Source organism: Acipenser ruthenus, chromosome 8, assembly GCF_902713425.1.
Source record: "Acipenser ruthenus chromosome 8, fAciRut3.2 maternal haplotype, whole genome shotgun sequence".
Classification (NCBI taxonomy): Eukaryota; Metazoa; Chordata; class Actinopteri; order Acipenseriformes; family Acipenseridae; genus Acipenser; species Acipenser ruthenus.
In genome coordinates, this window is record NC_081196.1 from 63,396,967 (window position 1) to 63,416,494 (window position 19,528).

At 39.4% G+C, this 19,528-nt stretch overlaps 2 protein-coding genes across 2 annotated transcripts in view; one reads left to right on the forward strand and one right to left on the reverse strand.

The window, feature by feature from the left end:
* LOC117407146 (cytoplasmic FMR1-interacting protein 1 homolog) overlaps positions 1 to 5,512 on the forward strand; it is a 55,506-nt gene extending 49,994 nt beyond the window's left edge. The window contains exons 27-31 of the mRNA XM_059029464.1: positions 1,896 to 1,968; positions 2,064 to 2,158; positions 2,569 to 2,807; positions 3,007 to 3,154; positions 3,872 to 5,512. Of these exons, the coding sequence (XP_058885447.1) occupies positions 1,896 to 1,968; positions 2,064 to 2,158; positions 2,569 to 2,807; positions 3,007 to 3,154; positions 3,872 to 4,066 (750 nt within the window). The 3' untranslated portion in view covers positions 4,067 to 5,512. The remainder of the gene's footprint in view (positions 1 to 1,895; positions 1,969 to 2,063; positions 2,159 to 2,568; positions 2,808 to 3,006; positions 3,155 to 3,871) is intronic.
* An 853-nt stretch (positions 5,513 to 6,365) lies between these two features.
* LOC117407148 (magnesium transporter NIPA2-like) lies at positions 6,366 to 18,968 on the reverse strand. The gene is made up of 6 exons (XM_034922781.2): positions 18,823 to 18,968; positions 15,314 to 15,550; positions 10,751 to 10,807; positions 9,936 to 10,026; positions 9,344 to 9,504; positions 6,366 to 7,498 (listed from the first exon to the last, which is right to left on the reverse strand). Exons 2-6 carry the CDS (start codon positions 15,450 to 15,452, stop codon positions 6,855 to 6,857), a joined length of 1,092 nt encoding a protein of 363 aa, XP_034778672.1. The 5' UTR covers positions 15,453 to 15,550; positions 18,823 to 18,968; the 3' UTR covers positions 6,366 to 6,854.
* Between the last annotated feature and the right edge of the window lie 560 nt (positions 18,969 to 19,528).

Here is a 19,528-nt window from a genome sequence, read left to right on the forward strand (position 1 = left end):
ATTCGTTGCAATCAAACTGTTTCAGTGAGGACGACTCCTGGGATGTAAGAGCAGCATTGTATTAGAGAATAAAACAGATGGCATCAGCAGGGATCGCAGCATTGTGACTGGCTTGGACTCGGGGCTGTGTGTGTAACCTGGGGGGTCAGGGATCAGAGCCCAGCGCACCTTGCAGTACGCTATCTGCCCCCCTGGAAAGACCGTCACAAAGAATGAATTGGACATAAAATGCTTCGGTGAAGCAAAGAGTGATTGATATTAACAGAGCAGATAAGCCTTTCGTGTTGTGGAAAGAAAAGAGCAGCGTATCTCTTGTTCAGTATATATGTGGCATTGGACCCTCCTTACTGTCTTTCACACCCGTTTTAAATAGTGAAATGCTAGGGGTCCTTGTGATCTTGGTACTGTATGTACAGCATGTCCCATAAATACTACTCGAGGAGCTTGATCGCTCGACACACAGAGGGTCCTGGATGAGCCCAAACTGAGAAGAGCGATGTTGCAGTTGAGGTAATCATCTCAAAGGACGTGATCTGCAGACGTTTGTTTTATACTGTTCAGGATTTTGCATATTCTGATGATCTTTGGGTTGCTTATTCAGGATACCCTTTCTAAAAGCATTCCAAAGAAGTCCCTGTTGGCGTTTTATGTGGGTGTTTCTCTTAAATGAGGTAGGGGGTGGAGCAGACTTTAATCATTTTGTATGGCCTAGCAGATTTAAGAATTGGGACTTCACAGTGAATTTCTCTATTTCATATCCACACTGCCGCTGATCAGCCCCGATGTCTCTCTGGAATTTCTTTTGTTTTACTCTCCGTCTTGCTGACCTTTTTCCACCAGATGACAGCCTGTGGAGCTGAAAGTGGAACAAGTCCAGGGGTTTCTTGCATATGAATTGTGTGTGTCAGTGTATGTGTGTATATGTGTGTTTGTCAGTGTCAGTGTGTGTGTGTGTGTGTTACAGCGTTTCTGAATATAATAATAATGGTTTGCAACAGCACAGGAGCTGTGAGTTCTTTTTCTGAGATTCACTCTTCACAATGAGTTTGAATTCTGCAAACCTCGTGAAAAGATTTTTTCTCTTCTCTCCATCTCTTTGAGATGAAAGAAAACATTATTCTCAGCAGTCCTGAGGCAAAATAAATGGCAATAAAAACCTGGAAGAAAGATGACTTTCTGATGATCTAAACGATGATGTATATAAACTTGTATAACTGATAGAAACAATTTCCTTTCTTAGAGTTTTCAAATCCAATTTCCTGCCCTTTATTACCCCAGAGCGGACGCATATCCCCAGTGATAGGGATATGGAGCCATGCTGTGCGTACCCCCACGCGGTGCGTACCCCCACGCGGTGCGTACCCCATACTGTGCGTACGCGCATACGGTGTGTACCCCATACGGTGCATGCCTACATAGTAATTGTTAAAGGAAATTTCTTCATAGTAATTGCTACAGGAAATTTCATTTAAAAAAAAAAAAGTGGCATTCTGGCAAAAAGCAGTGTGTGTGTGTTGCAAGGGAAAGCACAGTGCAGGTTCCCTCTTGTGTTGAGAAGTGGTAGCACTACACAGCTCTAATACAGGACCTCAGAGTTATGCACACCTTGGGAATAGAGGCTATTCGGAAGTCTGAAATGTCAGTAACTCTGAAAATGTTCAAACTCTTCACCTCAATCTGGTGAATAATACAAGGATACAGCACCATAATACAATACTCATGGTTCTAAAGTCTTTAAAACGGTACCATAAATGAAATCAAATGCAGTTTACCAGTTTTGTTTTCCTCACAACAACAAAAAAACTCTAATAAATCCTGTGATCAGTGTGCCCAGCTGTGTCAGTAAAGAACTTTAATAAAACACTGTGCGTCTCATTTTGTTTCCTTGTTTCCAGTCCCAGGAGGAGGTGTGTGACCTGCTCCACGCAGCCCCGTTCCAGAACATCCTGCCCAGGATCCATGTGAAAGGTAAGGGCTGGCCTGCAGGTCTCTGTCACTCGCACAGATAGTTGTAGCTCTGCCTCACTGTACCTCAATGTGTGTTTCCTCCTCCTCCTGTGCAGAAGGTGAACGCCTTGATGCCAAAATGAAACGCCTGGAAGCAAAATACACACCACTTCATCTGGTGCCCCTGATCGAGCGTCTGGGCACCCCACAGGTTTGTTTCACTAATGCAGCTTTAGCTTCATCGTCATGTATTAATATAAGAGCCACAGCTTTCTCCCAGTCATATTAACCCTACTTCCCTTCAACAGCAAAACATCTGCATGGTGTCTCCAGCATTTAACAGTGCATTTAAAAAATGCTTTGAACCCTTAGGTTATCTCCAAAAGATTATGGATCTGAAGGACTCCCTATGTCCTTCATATTTGCTTCCCTAATTACTAAACTTAGACAAGTCTTTTACTTCTGACATAATCTCTCTTAATCTGTCTGTATAATAGAACATTTTCATTGCAGATCAGAACATACACTCATGCACATGCATTCTGTAAGTTGATATCATGATATTGGTGTATGAAGCTCTTTCTGTAGCTAAAACCGTTCTTGCTGTTTATTCTGACACAGCAAATTGCTATTGCAAGGGAGGGAGACCTGCTGACCAAAGAGAGGCTGTGCTGTGGTCTGTCCATGTTTGAGGTGATCTTGACCAGAGTGCGAAACTTCCTGGATGATGATATCTGGCGCGGCCCCCTGCCCAGCAATGGCGTGATGCACGTGGACGAGTGCGTGGAGTTCCACAGGCTGTGGAGCGCCATGCAGTTTGTGTACTGCATCCCCGTGGGGGCCCACGAGTTCACAGTGGAGTAAGTGCTCTACACGTCATACTGAAAGCTGGAATGGCTAGACTACTTTTCCAGCCCTTGTCTCTCTCCTGCCCGATAATAAGCAATACAATAATACAAGCTGCATTTATAAAACACTGTGTTTAAGTAACGTTGATAGCATATAATGATGTGGGTGGGGGGGATGCTGCTCCGTCTGAACGCGCTCCCTTCTCTCCAGGCAATGCTTCGGAGATGGACTGCACTGGGCCGGCTGTATGATCATTGCCCTGCTGGGGCAGCAGAGGCGCTTTGACGTGCTGGACTTCTGCTACCACCTGCTGAAGGTTCAGAAGCACGACGGCAAGGACGAGGTCATCAAGAGTGTGGTGTGTGTTCTGTACCGCAGCATGTTTCTTAATCTCTGCACATGGGGCGGGCGGCTGGCTCCTGTATTCAGCGCTGCACTTGACAGTAGATGCAGGTGTTATGTTTTGCCCCAGTGGCGATTTAGTTCTGGTGTGACGCAGTACTCTGCTGATCGATTTGTTTGATAAAAGTTGGTGCTGGGGGGCTCTATTGGTTGCACATTGAACTTTGGACAGAGTTACACAGGTGCAAGTACAGCATAACCGACTCAAAGTGGATCAAAGGTAAGTGTAGGGTGCTTTTAAAAGACAATATGTATTTACTTGTCCCTAGCATTTTGATGACAGATTTTTTAAATGCTTTAAGCGTGCACATTACAAAAAAAAACAAATTAACAGGATGAATCAATCCACATCAGTTTTATTTTTAATAGAAAGGCCTTTTGGCGTGGGTTTGAAAGCATACTAAACTGCACCCTGCTGACTGTCCCCTAATTGTTTCTTTGTAGTAGATCCTCTGCTGACTGCAGTCCCCTAGTTGTTTGTCTTTGTAGCAGGTCCCCTTTTGTTAAGAGCTTTTTGCTGATTTCACCATCAACACAACCCATTCTAATTGAACAGCAGAAGGTTGTGTTCAGTCCCCTGCTCAGTGGAGTGCTGTTAATCGTGAGCATGCTGCAAGTCATTTTCACCTGCTCAAATAACAGCTGCTGCCTTTTGTTCGTTTGGACTTTCCAGCCTCTGAAGAAGATGGTGGACAGGATCCGGAAGTTCCAGGTGATCAATGATGAGATCTTTGCTGTACTAGGCAAGTACCTGAAGTCTGGGGATGGAGAGAGCATGCCGGTGGAGCATGGGGATGGAGAGAGCATGCCGGTGGAGCATGTCCGCTGTTTCCAGCCACCGATCCATCAGTCACTGGCTAGCAATTAAGTGGAGTATAGACACTGTGCCTCCCTCCTTATGAGATGGAAAAACAAATTAACTGTCCTTGACATCAATCAGATCTTTATTAAATGGAATATAGACACTGTGCCTCCCTCCTTATGAGATGGAAAAACAAATTAACTGTCCTTGACATCAATCAGATCTTTATTAAATGGAATATAGACACTGTGCCTCCCTCCTTATGAGATGGAAAAACAAATTAACTGTCCTTGACAGCAATCAGATCTTTATTAAATGGAATATAGACACTGTGCCTCCCTCCTTATGAGATGGAAAAACAAATTAACTGTCCTTGACATCAATCAGATCTTTATTAAATGGAATATAGACACTGTGCCTCCCTCCTTATGAGATGGAAAAACAAATTAACTGTCCTTGACATCAATCAGATCTTTATTAAATGGAATATAGACACTGTGCCTCCCTCCTTATGAGATGGAAAAACAAATTAACTGTCCTTGACATCAATCAGATCTTTATTAAATGGAGTATAGACACTGTGCCTCCCTCCTTATGAGATGGAAAAACAAATTAACTGTCCTTGACATCAATCAGATCTTTATTAAATGGAATATAGACACTGTGCCTCCCTCCTTATGAGATGGAAAAACAAATTAACTGTCCTTGACATCAATCAGATCTTTATTAAATGGAATATAGACACTGTGCCTCCCTCCTTATGAGATGGAAAAACAAATTAACTGTCCTTGACAGCAATCAGATCTTTATTAAATGGAATATAGACACTGTGCCTCCCTCCTTATGAGATGGAAAAACAAATTAACTGTCCTTGACAGCAATCAGATCTTTATTAAATGGAGTATAGACACTGTGCCTCCCTCCTTATGAGATGGAAAAACAAATTAACTGTCCTTGACAGCAATCAGATCTTTATTAAATGGAATATAGACACTGTGCCTCCCTCCTTATGAGATGGAAAAACAAATTAACTGTCCTTGACAGCAATCAGATCTTTCCAACGTCCTGTACACGCTTGTGCCTTATTAAATGTTTTCAAAATCATATTAACTCTAAATGTCCCCATAATTTGTTGTTTAAGCCTTAAATTGGTAGTGTGTTGGGTTTTTTTTTTTACTATACTACCATAGTTATTTTTGTATGTTTTATACCTTGTATTTGAACTTGTGACTGGGTAAGGGAATGCAGTGGTTGCTAAAAATGTATTTAATCAGCTGAAAATAACTTTAAAAAAAAAAAATGTGGGTTGGTCTGTAGGAAATACTTTGTTTTCGTAATGATAAATTGCATGCTTGAATTATTTAAAAACCTTATTGATCATTTAACAATCAGAATTATGGAGTTTAACCAATTATACTTTTTCAATTGTATGTTAACCATTTATTGCCTATGACTTTTTTGTATTTGACATCTTATAACTACATTTGATTTCATTAAAAACAGTGAATCTTGCTTCCTTTTTTGTTTTGATTCACTGCAATATTACAAACACACTGGCTATGTAATTGTGGCTTCATGGATCAGAATTACTCATTGTGGCCTCTGAAGGTAATGTACAGTAGTTTCACCCCACTTCTTGTTAAACGCGGTTCTATTTAAGGTTCAGAAGTGACACAAACAGCAAGAACTCACAGTACAATGTCATTATTTACTGCAAAAACTGCAGGCACGAAGTCAGTGCTGTGCATGGGATAGCATCCTGGACCTCCATGTTCAAACCCACATCACTGCCATTCATTAAACATGATTGACTTGAAATAAAGCACCAAGTATCCGCAGATCCCACTGGAAGAGTTTTGAGCAACTGAGTGAAGTGCTTTAAAATCACATTGAAAATGGGCTTTCTCATTGGCTAGTACCCTTGGCAGGTGCATTAACTTTCAATCGATGACCAGGAAATAAAAAGTACCAGCATGTGCCTTTTCACCTGGACAGATATCCTTGAGCAAACTAGTCATCAGGATTATAAAAAAAAAGAAAACTTTTCTGTTCAAGTTTTAAACCACAAAACTTGTTTCTGCTTTTTTTTTTTTTTCTTTTGTAACAATTGCCTATTTTTTAAGTGCAATGAGACCCTCCAGGATGGATGGCATTTGGAAATGCCAGACCTTCCAGGGGCTGTAAGGCCTCATTACGCCCAAAACCACCCGTCCTGTCGGGGTCTTATTGTTTACATCACCTAAAGCCACATTAAAATGCTGAGCCCAGCAATACACTAGCCTATAAATTAAACAAAACTGTCAGTCCATGGTTCACATGAGAAAACAAATCTAAAGAAACTAGTAATGATGACATTAAGAAAATACTCCATTAAATATTTACTTTCATATATTGATAAGACCTTTTTAAATATTGAATGTACTGTTGTCACACAGACCTTTCTGTACATTCCATACTATTAAAATCATGTTCCTGTAAAGTAGTGGATTTATTATAAAGTTAAAGCAGACCCTTAAGTAAACGATCTTTGATCCAGTTACAGTGCATGTAGATACGACTCGACAGAAAGAATACAAAACAAATTAAAGTATATTTACAATGTTTCATGGTAGTATGATTAAACTTAACCATCAAGCAGTATTTAAGTTAAAAAAAAAAAGAAGCCAAACCACATGACAGATAAGGCAAATACATGTCATTACAACTGATTGGTCCATCCCATTCACACATAATGAAAATACAAAAAAGAAACGGATTGTCTTTGTTTCAAACGAATGTAAAGCCTCCATTTCAGGAAACTTGAGATGCTAGTTGTTCTTGGCAACATTACACTGGGTAGGAGACTTGTATTGCTTTATAATACTGCCACAGTGCCGTTTCTTCTTGAGACATTGTCAGAGTGCAGATCAAAGCTGCCGTCCTGTGTCTGGTTCGTTATTTCATTCTCAAACATTTCATATGTGCTGTGGGACGCCACTCCATTGGCAGCGGCTCGCTCATCTTTCCGTACAGACACATGGAGATTAGCTAGGGTCAAGTTGACATCTTTAAAAGCATGAAGCAAAAAGATGCCCACAATTATAGTAAGGAAACCGCTGAAAGTGCCAATGATGTCATCAGTGCCCATGTGTTGCCACTCTTTAAAAAGAATGGCCGAGCACGACAACACAGAGGTTGTGAAGAACACGTAGTAAATGGGAGTCACCAGTGAAGTGTTGAAGATATCCAAAGCCTTGTTCAGGTAGTTGATCTGAGTGCTTACGCAAGTTATAAGGCTCACTATTAAGATCCATGACAATGGATGCCTGAACACATGTTCCCCTGCAAACAGTCCCTTTATAGTGATGCCTAGTCCCTTCACACAGGACACAGAGAGCGCGCCGATCACAGAGCAGATGGTTATATAAACCAGGATATTGGTTTGTCCGTGACGAGGTCCCACTATAAAAATGAGGATCAGTGCCACAATGACAACTAAGGTGGCAAACACCAAAAAACCTGTGAACGAAACAAAAATACACTATTTAAAAGAACTGCATGCATTATACAGTCAACACCTAAAATACACACGCACACACACATATATATTATATATATATATATAAATAATGTGTGTGTGTGTGTGTTTTAATATTGTTTACTGTGGCAGCATCAACTACCAACAGATGCTACATTATGCTAGGTTCTGTGCTAGAAACACTATATAAACATGGGGTGCAACACTGGATTTTCTTAAAGTTTTGTTTTTACTACATCACATTTGTAACTAAACACTGTACTTGGATGTGGAAGTGACTGTCTGTAATGGCAGGTGTTCCCTTAAATCCCACCTGTCAATCTTGTTTTTTTGTCCTGAGAAAAGGACTTCTGATTGGTCCACATATAAAACATGGGTTCGAGCCCTGCAAGTAGGCTGGACATCCTGGATCAAGGTTCAAAAGATGGCAACACCCAGTGCCGTGAACAACAACTTACCCTTTGCTGCTATATTTCAGTTATGGGGAAAAACTACCATCAGTTACCATCGGGGGGAAAAAGTACAATACAAAAAAAAAATACAAGCAAAAAGAGAAGCATGTGCTCTCAGGGATTTACACAGAGCTCTTTAAAAAGCACCGAGGAGAGGAATGCAACACGCAAGAAGAGCAGCACGTGCTCTCAGGGATTTACACAGAGCTTTTAAAAAGCACTGAGGAGAGGAATGCAACATGCAAGAAGAGAAGCACGTGCTCTCAGGGATTTACACAGAGCTCTTTAAAAAGCACTGAGGAGAGGAATGCAACACGCAACAAGAGAAGCACATGCTCTCAGGGATTTACACAGAGCTCTTTAAAAAGCACTGAGGAGAGGAATGCAACACGCAAGAAGAGAAGCATGTGCTCTCAGGGATTTACACAGAGCTCTTTAAAAAGCACTGAGGAGAGGAATGCAACACGCAAGAAGAGAAGCACGTGCTCTCAGGGATTTACACAGAGCTCTTTAAAAAGCACTGAGGAGAGGAATGCAACACGCAAGAAGAGAAGCACATGCTCTCAGGGATTTACACAGAGCTCTTTAAAAAGCACTGAGGAGAGGAATGCAACACGCAAGAAGAGAAGCATGTGCTCTCAGGGATTTACACAGAGCTCTTTAAAAAGCACTGAGGAGAGGAATGCAACACGCAAGAAGAGAAGCACATGCTCTCAGGGATTTACACAGAGCTCTTTAAAAAGCACTGAGGAGAGGAATGCAACACGCAAGAAGAGAAGCACGTGCTCTCAGGGATTTACACAGAGCTCTTTAAAGGGACCCAGGACAGGAATGCTGTGGCCTAAATGTTCAGGTCTGATCTTCTCTTTTTCCTTTGTGGACTGCATTGTGGTTTTTGTATTTGTGGAAAGCATGCAGTGGCAGTGACTCTCTATTGATAGGGATAGTTGATTTCCGGGGCTTGTATTTTTCTGAATTGCTTGACATGTGATGTAATCTTTTGTGCTTCCAGCATTCTGACTGCTTTGTGCATTGGTGTGCTGCTTGTGGTTTGCCTTGTGTAGTGTCCACTGGTTTAACACTGGGATTGTTTCTGTGGTTCTTGTATTTGCATTATGAAAACACACAGATTAGTTGGTTAGTTTTCTGTATGTATTGAAACCCTTCTGACTTATCAGTGAATTTACTGATGTGAAACTGTTTTTATTGAACTGTAAATGTAATGAATCTAAATTTAAAACAAACTGTTACTTGTTCTGGGCCTTGTTGAATGTGACAAGAGAATGCTTTGTCAGTAAAGTATAAGATTAGTGGGGGCAGCAGCTGACTACATTTCTGAAGATGGTGCATGATTTCTGCAGTGCTCTCCTTTACCTGGATCCAGCAGTTTACTTGACATTTCTTCCAAGTGTTCCACCTCTTCCTCTTGAGGAGCATGGATAACCATTACAGTGGATCCCAGAACACTCAGCAAACAGCCAATCTTGCCATGAAGATTCAGTCTCTCAGTAAGGAAGTATGAAGACAAAATGGCACTAAAAAAAAAAAAAAAAACCATAAGAAAGAGCACCACAGCTTGTAATGAAGAGTGTACCTTTAAACTGTGAAGTGGAGCCCTCTAATCTAAAGAACTGCACACACACACACTGATGAAAACTGTGCTATTTGCTGAAAATGTTAGCCTTGTTTTGAGATACACACCCTGGTCCTGGTCTAAAAAGTGCTATATATTGAACATCTCTGTCCCTGACAGTACATTAATACACCCAAATATCATGCATATACACTGGATGCAACTCAAAGACAGTAAATGTATATGCTTCTGTTTAACAGGGAATGCTGAAGTCATTAAATGAGGATTACTGGTCGTGTGCTGTTGGGCAGGAACAATCGTCTTATACTAATAATACACGAGAAAAATGGAAACAAGTAGGACATCACTGAAGCTGTAAGATAACAAACTTACCTCACAAGAACACTGAGTGCTCCCAGAGGAGTAACTAATGTGGCTGGTGCAAAAGCATATGCAGCAAAATTAGCTGCTTCCCCAACACCCACTGAAATGACAAAAAACACCACTTAACACAGGAAATTACACAGGAGACAAGCTGAAGTGTGAACAGCACTGAAAAAGAGAATGTGATCAGATCTTTGCTAATTCAAGCACTGTGGCAATATACAGCCATACATGTTCACTATGTAACTGAGTGCTAATAAAAATGAATGCACCTCGAATTTGAGTTCTGGTGCAGAAAGCTACACAACGCTGTATCTTTCTACCTGTGATTATAAGAGAGATGAACTTTGTTTACAAAGGAATACAAAATAGTAATAAACAATTACTTGCAAACGATACTGTTAAAGATTCAACTGCCATTAACCTCCAACAAAAGACTCTGCGTCTGCAACATGGGAATGTTGTGCAGAAGTGATAATAACACTGATACTATGCAAGCTGTTTCCCTTTCAATGGGGCTGCCATAATGTTTCGATTTGCCCCTGCGTATCGAACCTATTGCAGACCTACTTGTACAATCTTTACATTCTCATTTAAAGGTTGTTTGTTGTTTAAGATGGCCCTCGCATTTAAAAATAGATCCCAATTGAAATGAATACATTTTTGGTCTTCACTTGTAGGCACAATTCCCAACCTAGAGACCCCTCGTCTTTTGTTGGAGATTCATGGTAGTTTAATATTACACAGTTTTTCAAGGCTTCCTTGTCATGTCTTTTTGACAACATGTACTCCATGTGTTAACCTGCATCTATTTGATTACTTACTTGATAACAATCCAGCCCACCAAAGCCATTCTTTAAGATAAGCATGACCTCCTTGACCTGATAACAATCACAAGAAGAAAGCCACAAGAAGAAAGTTTTACTGTATATTAACAAAAAGTAAAACAAAAAAAAAAAAACACTTTAAATTTTATTTAGAACACCGACAGCAACTCTGTGAACAAAATGTACATGCTCAAATTCAAACACTCAGTCACAGATTCTGAGGTAAAACAAGTAATAAACACTAGAATATGACAGGCATCCTAAAATACGGTAGGCATCCTGTTGTTGCTATCTGAACCAGTAGGATGCTCTGCAGCTCAAAAAGCACAAACATGGTTAGGTGTTTCTGTTGAAGGTGCATCTAAATCACTAGCCCCCAATTCCTTGTTCTGTTAGTTTGTTTTAATGCTCTAGCCTCCATTCCTTGTTGTTACAGTTTGTTTTAATGCTCTAGCCTCCATTCCTTGTTCTGTTATAGTTTGTTTTAATGCTCTAGCCTCCATTCCTTGTTGTTATAGTTTGTTTTAATGCTCTAGCCTCCATTCCTTGTTGTTATAGTTTGTTTTAATGCTCTAGCCTCCATTCCTTGTTCTGTTATAGTTTGTTTTAATGCTCTAGCCTCCATTCCTTGTTGTTACAGTTTGTTTTAATGCTCTAGCCTCCATTCCTTGTTGTTATAGTTTGTTTTAATGCTCTAGCCTCCATTCCTTGTTGTTACAGTTTGTTTTAATGCTCTAGCCTCCATTCCTTGTTGTTACAGTTTGTTTTAATGCTCTAGCCTCCATTCCTTGTTGTTATAGTTTGTTTTAATGCTCTAGCCTCCATTCCTTGTTCTGTTATAGTTTGTTTTAATGCTCTAGCCTCCATTCCTTGTTGTTATAGTTTGTTTTAATGCTCTAGCCTCCATTCCTTGTTGTTATAGTTTGTTTTAATGCTCTAGCCTCCATTCCTTGTTGTTATAGTTTGTTTTAATGCTCTAGCCTCCATTCCTTGTTGTTATAGTTTGTTTTAATGCTCTAGCCTCCATTCCTTGTTGTTATAGTTTGTTTTAATGCTCCAGCCTCCATTCCTTGTTGTTATAGTTTGTTTTAATGCTCTAGCCTCCATTCCTTGTTGTTATAGTTTGTTTTAATGCTCTAGCCTCCATTCCTTGTTGTTATAGTTTGTTTTAATGCTCTAGCCTCCATTCCTTGTTCTGTTATAGTTTGTTTTAATGCTCTAGCCTCCATTCCTTGTTGTTATAGTTTGTTTTAATGCTCTAGCCTCCATTCCTTGTTCTGTTATAGTTTGTTTTAATGCTCTAGCCTCCATTCCTTGTTGTTACAGTTTGTTTTAATGCTCTAGCCTCCATTCCTTGTTGTTACAGTTTGTTTTAATGCTCTAGCCTCCATTCCTTGTTGTTATAGTTTGTTTTAATGCTCTAGCCTCCATTCCTTGTTGTTATAGTTTGTTTTAATGCTCTAGCCTCCATTCCTTGTTGTTATAGTTTGTTTTAATGCTCTAGCCTCCATTCCTTGTTGTTATAGTTTGTTTTAATGCTCTAGCCTCCATTCCTTGTTGTTATAGTGTTTTAATGCTCTAGCCTCCATTCCTTGTTGTTATAGTTTGTTTTAATGCTCTAGCCTCCATTCCTTGTTGTTATAGTTTGTTTTAATGCTCTAGCCTCCATTCCTTGTTGTTAGTGTTTTAATGCTCTAGCCTCCATTCCTTGTTGTTATAGTTTGTTTTAATGCTCTAGCCTCCATTCCTTGTTGTTATAGTTTGTTTTAATGCTCTAGCCTCCTTTCCTTGTTGTTATAGTTTGTTTTAATGCTCTAGCCTCCATTCCTTGTTGTTATAGTTTGTTTTAATGCTCTAGCCTCCATTCCTTGTTGTTATAGTTTGTTTTAATGCTCCAGCCTCCATTCCTTGTTGTTATAGTTTGTTTTAATGCTCTAGCCTCCATTCCTTGTTGTTAGTTTGTTTTAATGCTCTAGCCTCCATTCCTTGTTGTTATAGTTTGTTTTAATGCTCTAGCCTCCATTCCTTGTTGTTACAGTTTGTTTTAATGCTCTAGCCTCCATTCCTTGTTGTTACAGTTTGTTTTAATGCTCTAGCCCTGATTCCTTGTTGTTATAGTTTGTTTTAATGCTCTAGCCTCCATTCCTTGTTGTTACAGTTTGTTTTAATGCTCTAGCCTCCATTCCTTGTTGTTATAGTTTGTTTTAATGCTCTAGCCTCCATTCCTTGTTGTTACAGTTTGTTTTAATGCTCTAGCCTCCATTCCTTGTTGTTACAGTTTGTTTTAATGCTCTAGCCCTGATTCCTTGTTGTTATAGTTTGTTTTAATGCTCTATGGCTTAGCACAGCACCTGTCATCCTGTTGATGTATTATGATCTCGATAAGACAAAGACTTTCCAGTTTTTATTATGCAAATGTTTACTTAGTATTATACAAATGGCAGCCTGCCATATAGGTGCAACGGTCCACTGAAAAGGATCCCCACCTAGTCTCATAATCGCTGAGAGAACATTTAAAAATTCTATTTCAGGGCTTGATGTTTTTTGCACGCAACACAAGAGCTCAAGGGAATAACGAGCCGGAACTACTGCAGGCAAACAGACAACACCGAACAACATTGTACACTTCCTGATCTTAAAGAGCCCAGTTGAGACTTCACGTGTATTATCTGACCTCTAAAACTGTAAGACACACTCACTCTGAAGGTCTTTTTCTTGGACAGTTGAAAGTTTTTACTGGAGTATGTATAAACTGAGGTGAGAACATTGAGCATGCTTAATTAGACTCCTTGGAATTTGCTTTAAAATGTACCTGTATCATTTCCAATACCTTTAAAAATCACACCTATTTAAAATGTACCTGTATGATTTCCAATACCTTTAAAAATCACACCTATTTAAAATGTACCTGTATCATTTCCAATACCTTTAAAAATCACACCTATTTAAAATGTACCTGTATCATTTCCAATACCTTTAAAAATCACACCTATTTAAAAATGTACCTGTATCATTTCCAATACCTTTAAAAATCACACCTATTTCAAATGTACCTGTATCATTACCAATACCTTTAAAAATCACACCTATTTAAAATGTACCTGTATCATTTCCAATACCTTTAAAAATCACACCTATTTAAAATGTACCTGTATCATTTCCAATACCTTTAAAAATCACACCTATTTAAAAATGTACCTGTATCATTTCCAATACCTTTAAAAATCACACCTATTTAAAATGTACCTGTATCATTTCCAATACCTTTAAAAATCACACCTATTTAAAATGTACCTGTATCATTTCCAATACCTTTAAAAATCACACCTATTTAAAATGTACCTGTATCATTTCCAATACCTTTAAAAATCACACCTATTTAAAATGTACCTGTATCATTTCCAATACCTTTAAAAATCACACCTATTTAAAATGTACCTGTATCATTTCCAATACCTTTAAAAATCACACCTATTTAAAATGTACCTGTATCATTTCCAATACCTTTAAAAATCACACCTATTTAAAATGTACCTGTATCATTTCCAATACCTTTAAAAATCACACCTATTTAAAATGTACCTGTATCATTTCCAATACCTTTAAAAATCACACCTATTTAAAATGTACCTGTATCATTACCAATACCTTTAAAAATCAAACTTATTTAAGCCAGTACAGCAGGTTCAAAAAGACTTCCTCCCCATCCTTGTCTTTGCCTTCAGTTCATCCTGCCTTTATAAGGTTTTACAGATGAATAAAACGTGTTTGATGGTATGAATTATATCTTCCACAGGTGGGGGGTGGGGGATGGGGAGTCACCTTCTCCAGTATTTTTCCAAGTAAACCATGCCTCTTCGGGGTTTATTTTACTTTTAAAAAGACACACACACATCCTTTTCGCATTGTCATCTTCTGAAGGGCACCGCTGATCTCAAGGGAGTGTTGTGTTTTAATAGCAAGGCATGTAGCAGTAAACTAACATAATGAAGTTCCAGGCAAAGTGCCCTTAAGGTATTGATTGCAAAAGCAGTGCCACGTAACAAAAGCCCATGAGAGGTGTCAAAGCCCTCTTCTAAAAAAGGGAATGCTGGGGACACTAATTCAGTCAATAATTACAGTCACACACCATTTACAAAGTAGGCTCTGCCCTAATGGTAAACTATGCTGGATCCTGAGTTGTGCAGCAACCTCCACAAACAGGCACATCCAGTGAGAGGAATGTTTGTTTTGCTATACAACTTAACTACAGACATAAGCCACACTTGTTTACCCACTCTTCATTTGTTACAAGTATGTGCCCATCAGAACACGTTTCTTTACAAAGCTACACGTTCTGTAGTCCAATGATAATAATAATCACACCTAACTGCAGTATGAGCGGGTATGGCACTTGGGAGACTGTTTGTTTGACTGATGACCTAGTGTATTACTCAATACTCAGCTCCAGTGTGGTTTATGTAAATTAAACATAAGGACCTTCTTAAATGCTGTTTGTGTGTGTTGAATGCTGCACAAGTACAGTGCTGCTAGTAGCATGTTAAAGTGTTTGCAAGTTACCTGCTCTCATGGAGCCCTTCTTAGCCAAGCGAAGGAGCCCTTTCTTTTTTAAGATGAAGCTGCCTCCAATAAAAATGCTGGAGCTGATGGCCAACGTCAGCCCAATGTAGAAGTCATACTTCCCCCGATCCTGGCCCATGTTTAATGCTGAAGTGCTGTTAGAATCCGTTACATTGATGATCCGACAGAAGAGCTTCTGTGTTGGAGATAGACAGGGGGGGAGAGCAACTAGAGAGCCTGGAACACATAAGGAATACACCGTTAGCCTGAAAAAATATCAGCAAAACAAATACTTCTGGGATGTACTGATACCATAAAAAAGACAGACTACTGGATATGATAAGACTATTTTAATAGCAGCCTGTCAGGAATTACTGCTTTATTATTGAAAATGTCACATCTGGGCAATATCCTTTGAGAATGTTTACTAAGATCATGTTTTGGTGGGGAGAGTGAGTAATTGCGTAAATGAGATTAACCGTCATGCTGGACTCCAACCAAGCTTTGTGTCAGACTTGTGCAAAAAACCACTCGTCTACACCACGGAGATAGACTGCATGCAACTATTTCCTTCTGTGCTTTCACTTGACTGCACCTGATGAAGGGCTCATGGGAACCAAGGCAGAGATGAGAAGCAAAGACCCTGAATGGCTGTAGTACGGACTGTCGTCTTGTTTAAATCATAAAAAGGTCCTAAAATGGTCTAGAGAATTATGAAAGTTAACTGTTTTAAGAAGGAAACAGACATTTAGTGTTGACAAGCTTGACTTTTCTTTGACACAGTAAATGTCACTTAGTTGACATGCTATACCTTTCTGTGACATATAAAAACAATAGCACTAATAAACAAGGTTATTTTAGAATCAATTTTCTCACTATCACTAGCTAATAACTGGAACCTCACTCAAATATTTAGCTCCATTCAGACTATATGCCTTCCAAAAAAGATACAAGTATAGTTTATCTGTGGTTGTGTTTGAAATATTTCACATCCTGAATGACCACACAAAGAACAAAAAGGTGCACAGCACAGTAAAGCAGGGCACATCAATGTTAAAGAGGTACAGCAGGAAACAATGCTGATAAAAGCACTCCTTCAACGTGTGCACGATTACCCAGTGAAAAATACTTTTTATTGTGTGACTCATTACAGGTGCAGCTTCCCTACACTCGCTGCCTGACACACTTCAACCCTGTAAAGCGCACCCCTCGGGGGTGAGGAAGCAGTTGTTCCCATGTCCATACAATCCTTTGGGAGACTGCCTAGAATGGTGATCAGTGTCCTGAACTGTGTGATGGTGGTGGCACAGTGTGAACTACAGTCCACGGGGACCATCAAGCTTATGTCACTGGTCCATTACTCACTGCAACGCCAATTGAAACTGAAAAAGTTAAACAACTTCCATTTGTTACCTGTTTTTAGCCTGTTAAAATCTAGAGGTTCAGAAATGTGTTACTATTTACTGGGGGGAAAAATCAGTTTAGTTACATTATCAGTCATCAGAGCAACATTTGCACATCACAGCAACCATTAGCTGTGCAACCTTCCCGTTTACAAACCAACGTGGTCTTTACAAAAGCACTGTCGCACATGAAAGGCTGATGATGCTCTCTGTGGGGAGGGGTATGTAAAAGACGGGCTCCCGAGTTTGGTTTTGTAGTTTGTAAAGCAAGCTGAAACCCTTAGTGAATCAAGGCTGCTAATGAGGCCTCTATTGTAATTGGGTCATCACTTTTTTAAAATTGGGTTAAAAATATTTGTGCCAGAATTGATTTTAAATGTGTTTATTCTCATCACACTGGATACAAAAAGAAAAAAAAAAGTTACACTCCCACATAAAGTACCTAGACCACAACAGAACTGTTTGCCTTTTGTTTCATGATTTCAGGGAATCTGTTGCATTTCATGGAAAATCAATGTGAGTAGATGGGAATCTGCTGACACTGCTGTCACTCTTCAGGTTGACAGGGAGCGTGTTGCTGTGGTTGCCACAGTAACCGTTCTTGAAATGAACACAATCACATTTAGAGCAGGCATGGATGGGCAGTGAGGGGTTTTGTTTGTTTTTCTCCCAAACTTTATTCAAAATCACACAAAAACATTCAAAAGGTAAACATGGTACCCAATATTTTACTTTTTCGCATAACAGAACAATTTCAACAGGAACAACAAAAGATATGCTTTATTTGACAATACATCATTTCTAAGGGAGCTCATCTTTGACCCTCTACCAGTAACAGTGTCTGTGGCTGCAGTGACTTTAGGTGTAACAGCTAAGCTAAAATATCCCTTACCGTTCTGGCAAGTTATTGCAACTGCTTCATAACCCTTTGCTTCCATTACTTGGACTAAGACTGAATCTGAGTTTCTCATGCTGACACTGAAGGGCACCACTGTTTTTTCCTAGTTCATTACTGCTGCTGTCCTGTCTGTCCTCTGGATCTCTCTCTGTCTCTGTCGCCTCTGCAAATCAAAGTTTCATTCAATAACTTTGCACTGCTAATTCTACCAGTCCATGTTCAGGCTGAGATTTAAAACTAGCCCAGTATTAGTGTAATTCACTGGCGCATAGCATTATTATTATTATTATTATTATTATTATTATTATTACAGTAAGTAATGTGAGAGACCAACAGCAGGCACAAAACGGTACTGACAGGGCGTCTTTATATCGGGGTACAGGTCCTCAGATAAAGAGATTTAAATACTTAAAACAAAGCAACCATATGCTTTTGTATTGACAGTAACTTTAAGTATAGATACATTAATCCACTTAACTAAATGTAATGAAGAAACACCAAAGAAAACAACTGGGCGTTAAGAACGCGTTATGCACGTTACTGCGTACAGTAGGTAGGTACGCATCACGAATGCATTACAACACAGCAAGCACAGCCCGTCACAGTGTTAAATTCAATCGGTAGCTCCACCAGTAATATCACCATGTTATGTTGCATTGCCAGTATACTGTATAATTAACTTGATAGCTGCTTTCTGTCGGACACTGATCACGCCATACGGGCGCCCAATCTGCTGGTGTGGGTGACACGGAAATAAAACTGGAAGCGCACCCTGTGTAACCAGCACCGTATCTTCATGTCACTGTGCTTAACTCGTTCTCGACACCAGGGAAATAAAACAAATTAAAAAAAAAAAAGATTGTGCCGAAATAAATAGAACACTTGTTATTCTATTTACGAACCACACTAGATAGAAATTACTGCTAAATCGTCGATGACCCGTGAGGCAACTCCATACAGTAGCACATCGTTAAATACAGCTATGTGCTGCCTTGCACCTTGGAGCAATAATATAATTTCCCTACACACCGACACACACACACAGAATAGAACCAGAAAACAGACATTTAAAAAAAAAAAACTAATAAAAAATAATCGCCCACCTCTTTCTCCTCTCGCCAGTCCGGCTAAATAGTAAAACACAAAACGCCGGCTTTAAAAAATAAAATAAAATAAAAACATTTACGAAATAACTAAATATGTCTTACCTGGTGAAGGTCGAGTTAAGAGCTGGGATATGTACAATAATTTTCACCTTCGCTTGCTCCACATCTCACACTCCTACCACAAGGACAGCATCCGCTCCACAACAATCTGCCGATCTGCTGCCAGCAGGCCGTGACGTCACTGCGCGAGGGGGCGTGCGTAATAAAGCGTCACAAGGGGAGGGAACGGGCGAAACGAATCCATGAAAGTATAATATCTATGGTGGAATCAGACCTGTTCTATGTTAATGTAATACAGTATCTATGGTTGAGTCTACTATATTCAGACCACAGTCGAGTGACAAATATTACAGGGGAAAGCATATTTTATTGCATGTGATGATGGATGCACACATCTTATGGACCACTATGTGCACTGCTTTGCAAGAAATGTGTACATTTTGCAACAAGTCCTGCAAATATATAAAAAAATCAATGCTAGCAATAGACTACAGCTTTTCTTCCTAATACAAATAGTTTATTATAGTATGTACATAAAAAACATTTTTGTTACTAAGTGTTGAATTGTATTATTAATTTTTTAGCAGATGCTCTTATCCAGGACGACTTACAATTGTTACAAGATATCACATTATTTTTTACATACAATTACATTATTATTTTACACATTATTTCTACATACAATTACCCATTTATACAGCTGGGTTTTTTTACTGGAGCAATCTAGGTAAAGTACCTTGCTCAAGGG

What these genes read in the sequence shown, in the direction of transcription:
- LOC117407148 (XM_034922781.2), bottom strand. Translation starts at nt 15,452, where the DNA reads ATGGGCCAGGATCGGGGGAAGTATGACTTCTACATTGGGCTGACGTTG. An exon ending in GTGGGCTGGATTGTTATCAA is followed by an intron (nt 10,027 to 10,750) that starts GTAAGTAATCAA and finishes TTGTCATTTCAG; the next exon opens with TGGGTGTTGGGGAAGCAGCT. An exon ending in GCACTCAGTGTTCTTGTGAG is followed by an intron (nt 9,505 to 9,935) that starts GTAAGTTTGTTA and finishes TTTTTTTTTTAG; the next exon opens with TGCCATTTTGTCTTCATACT.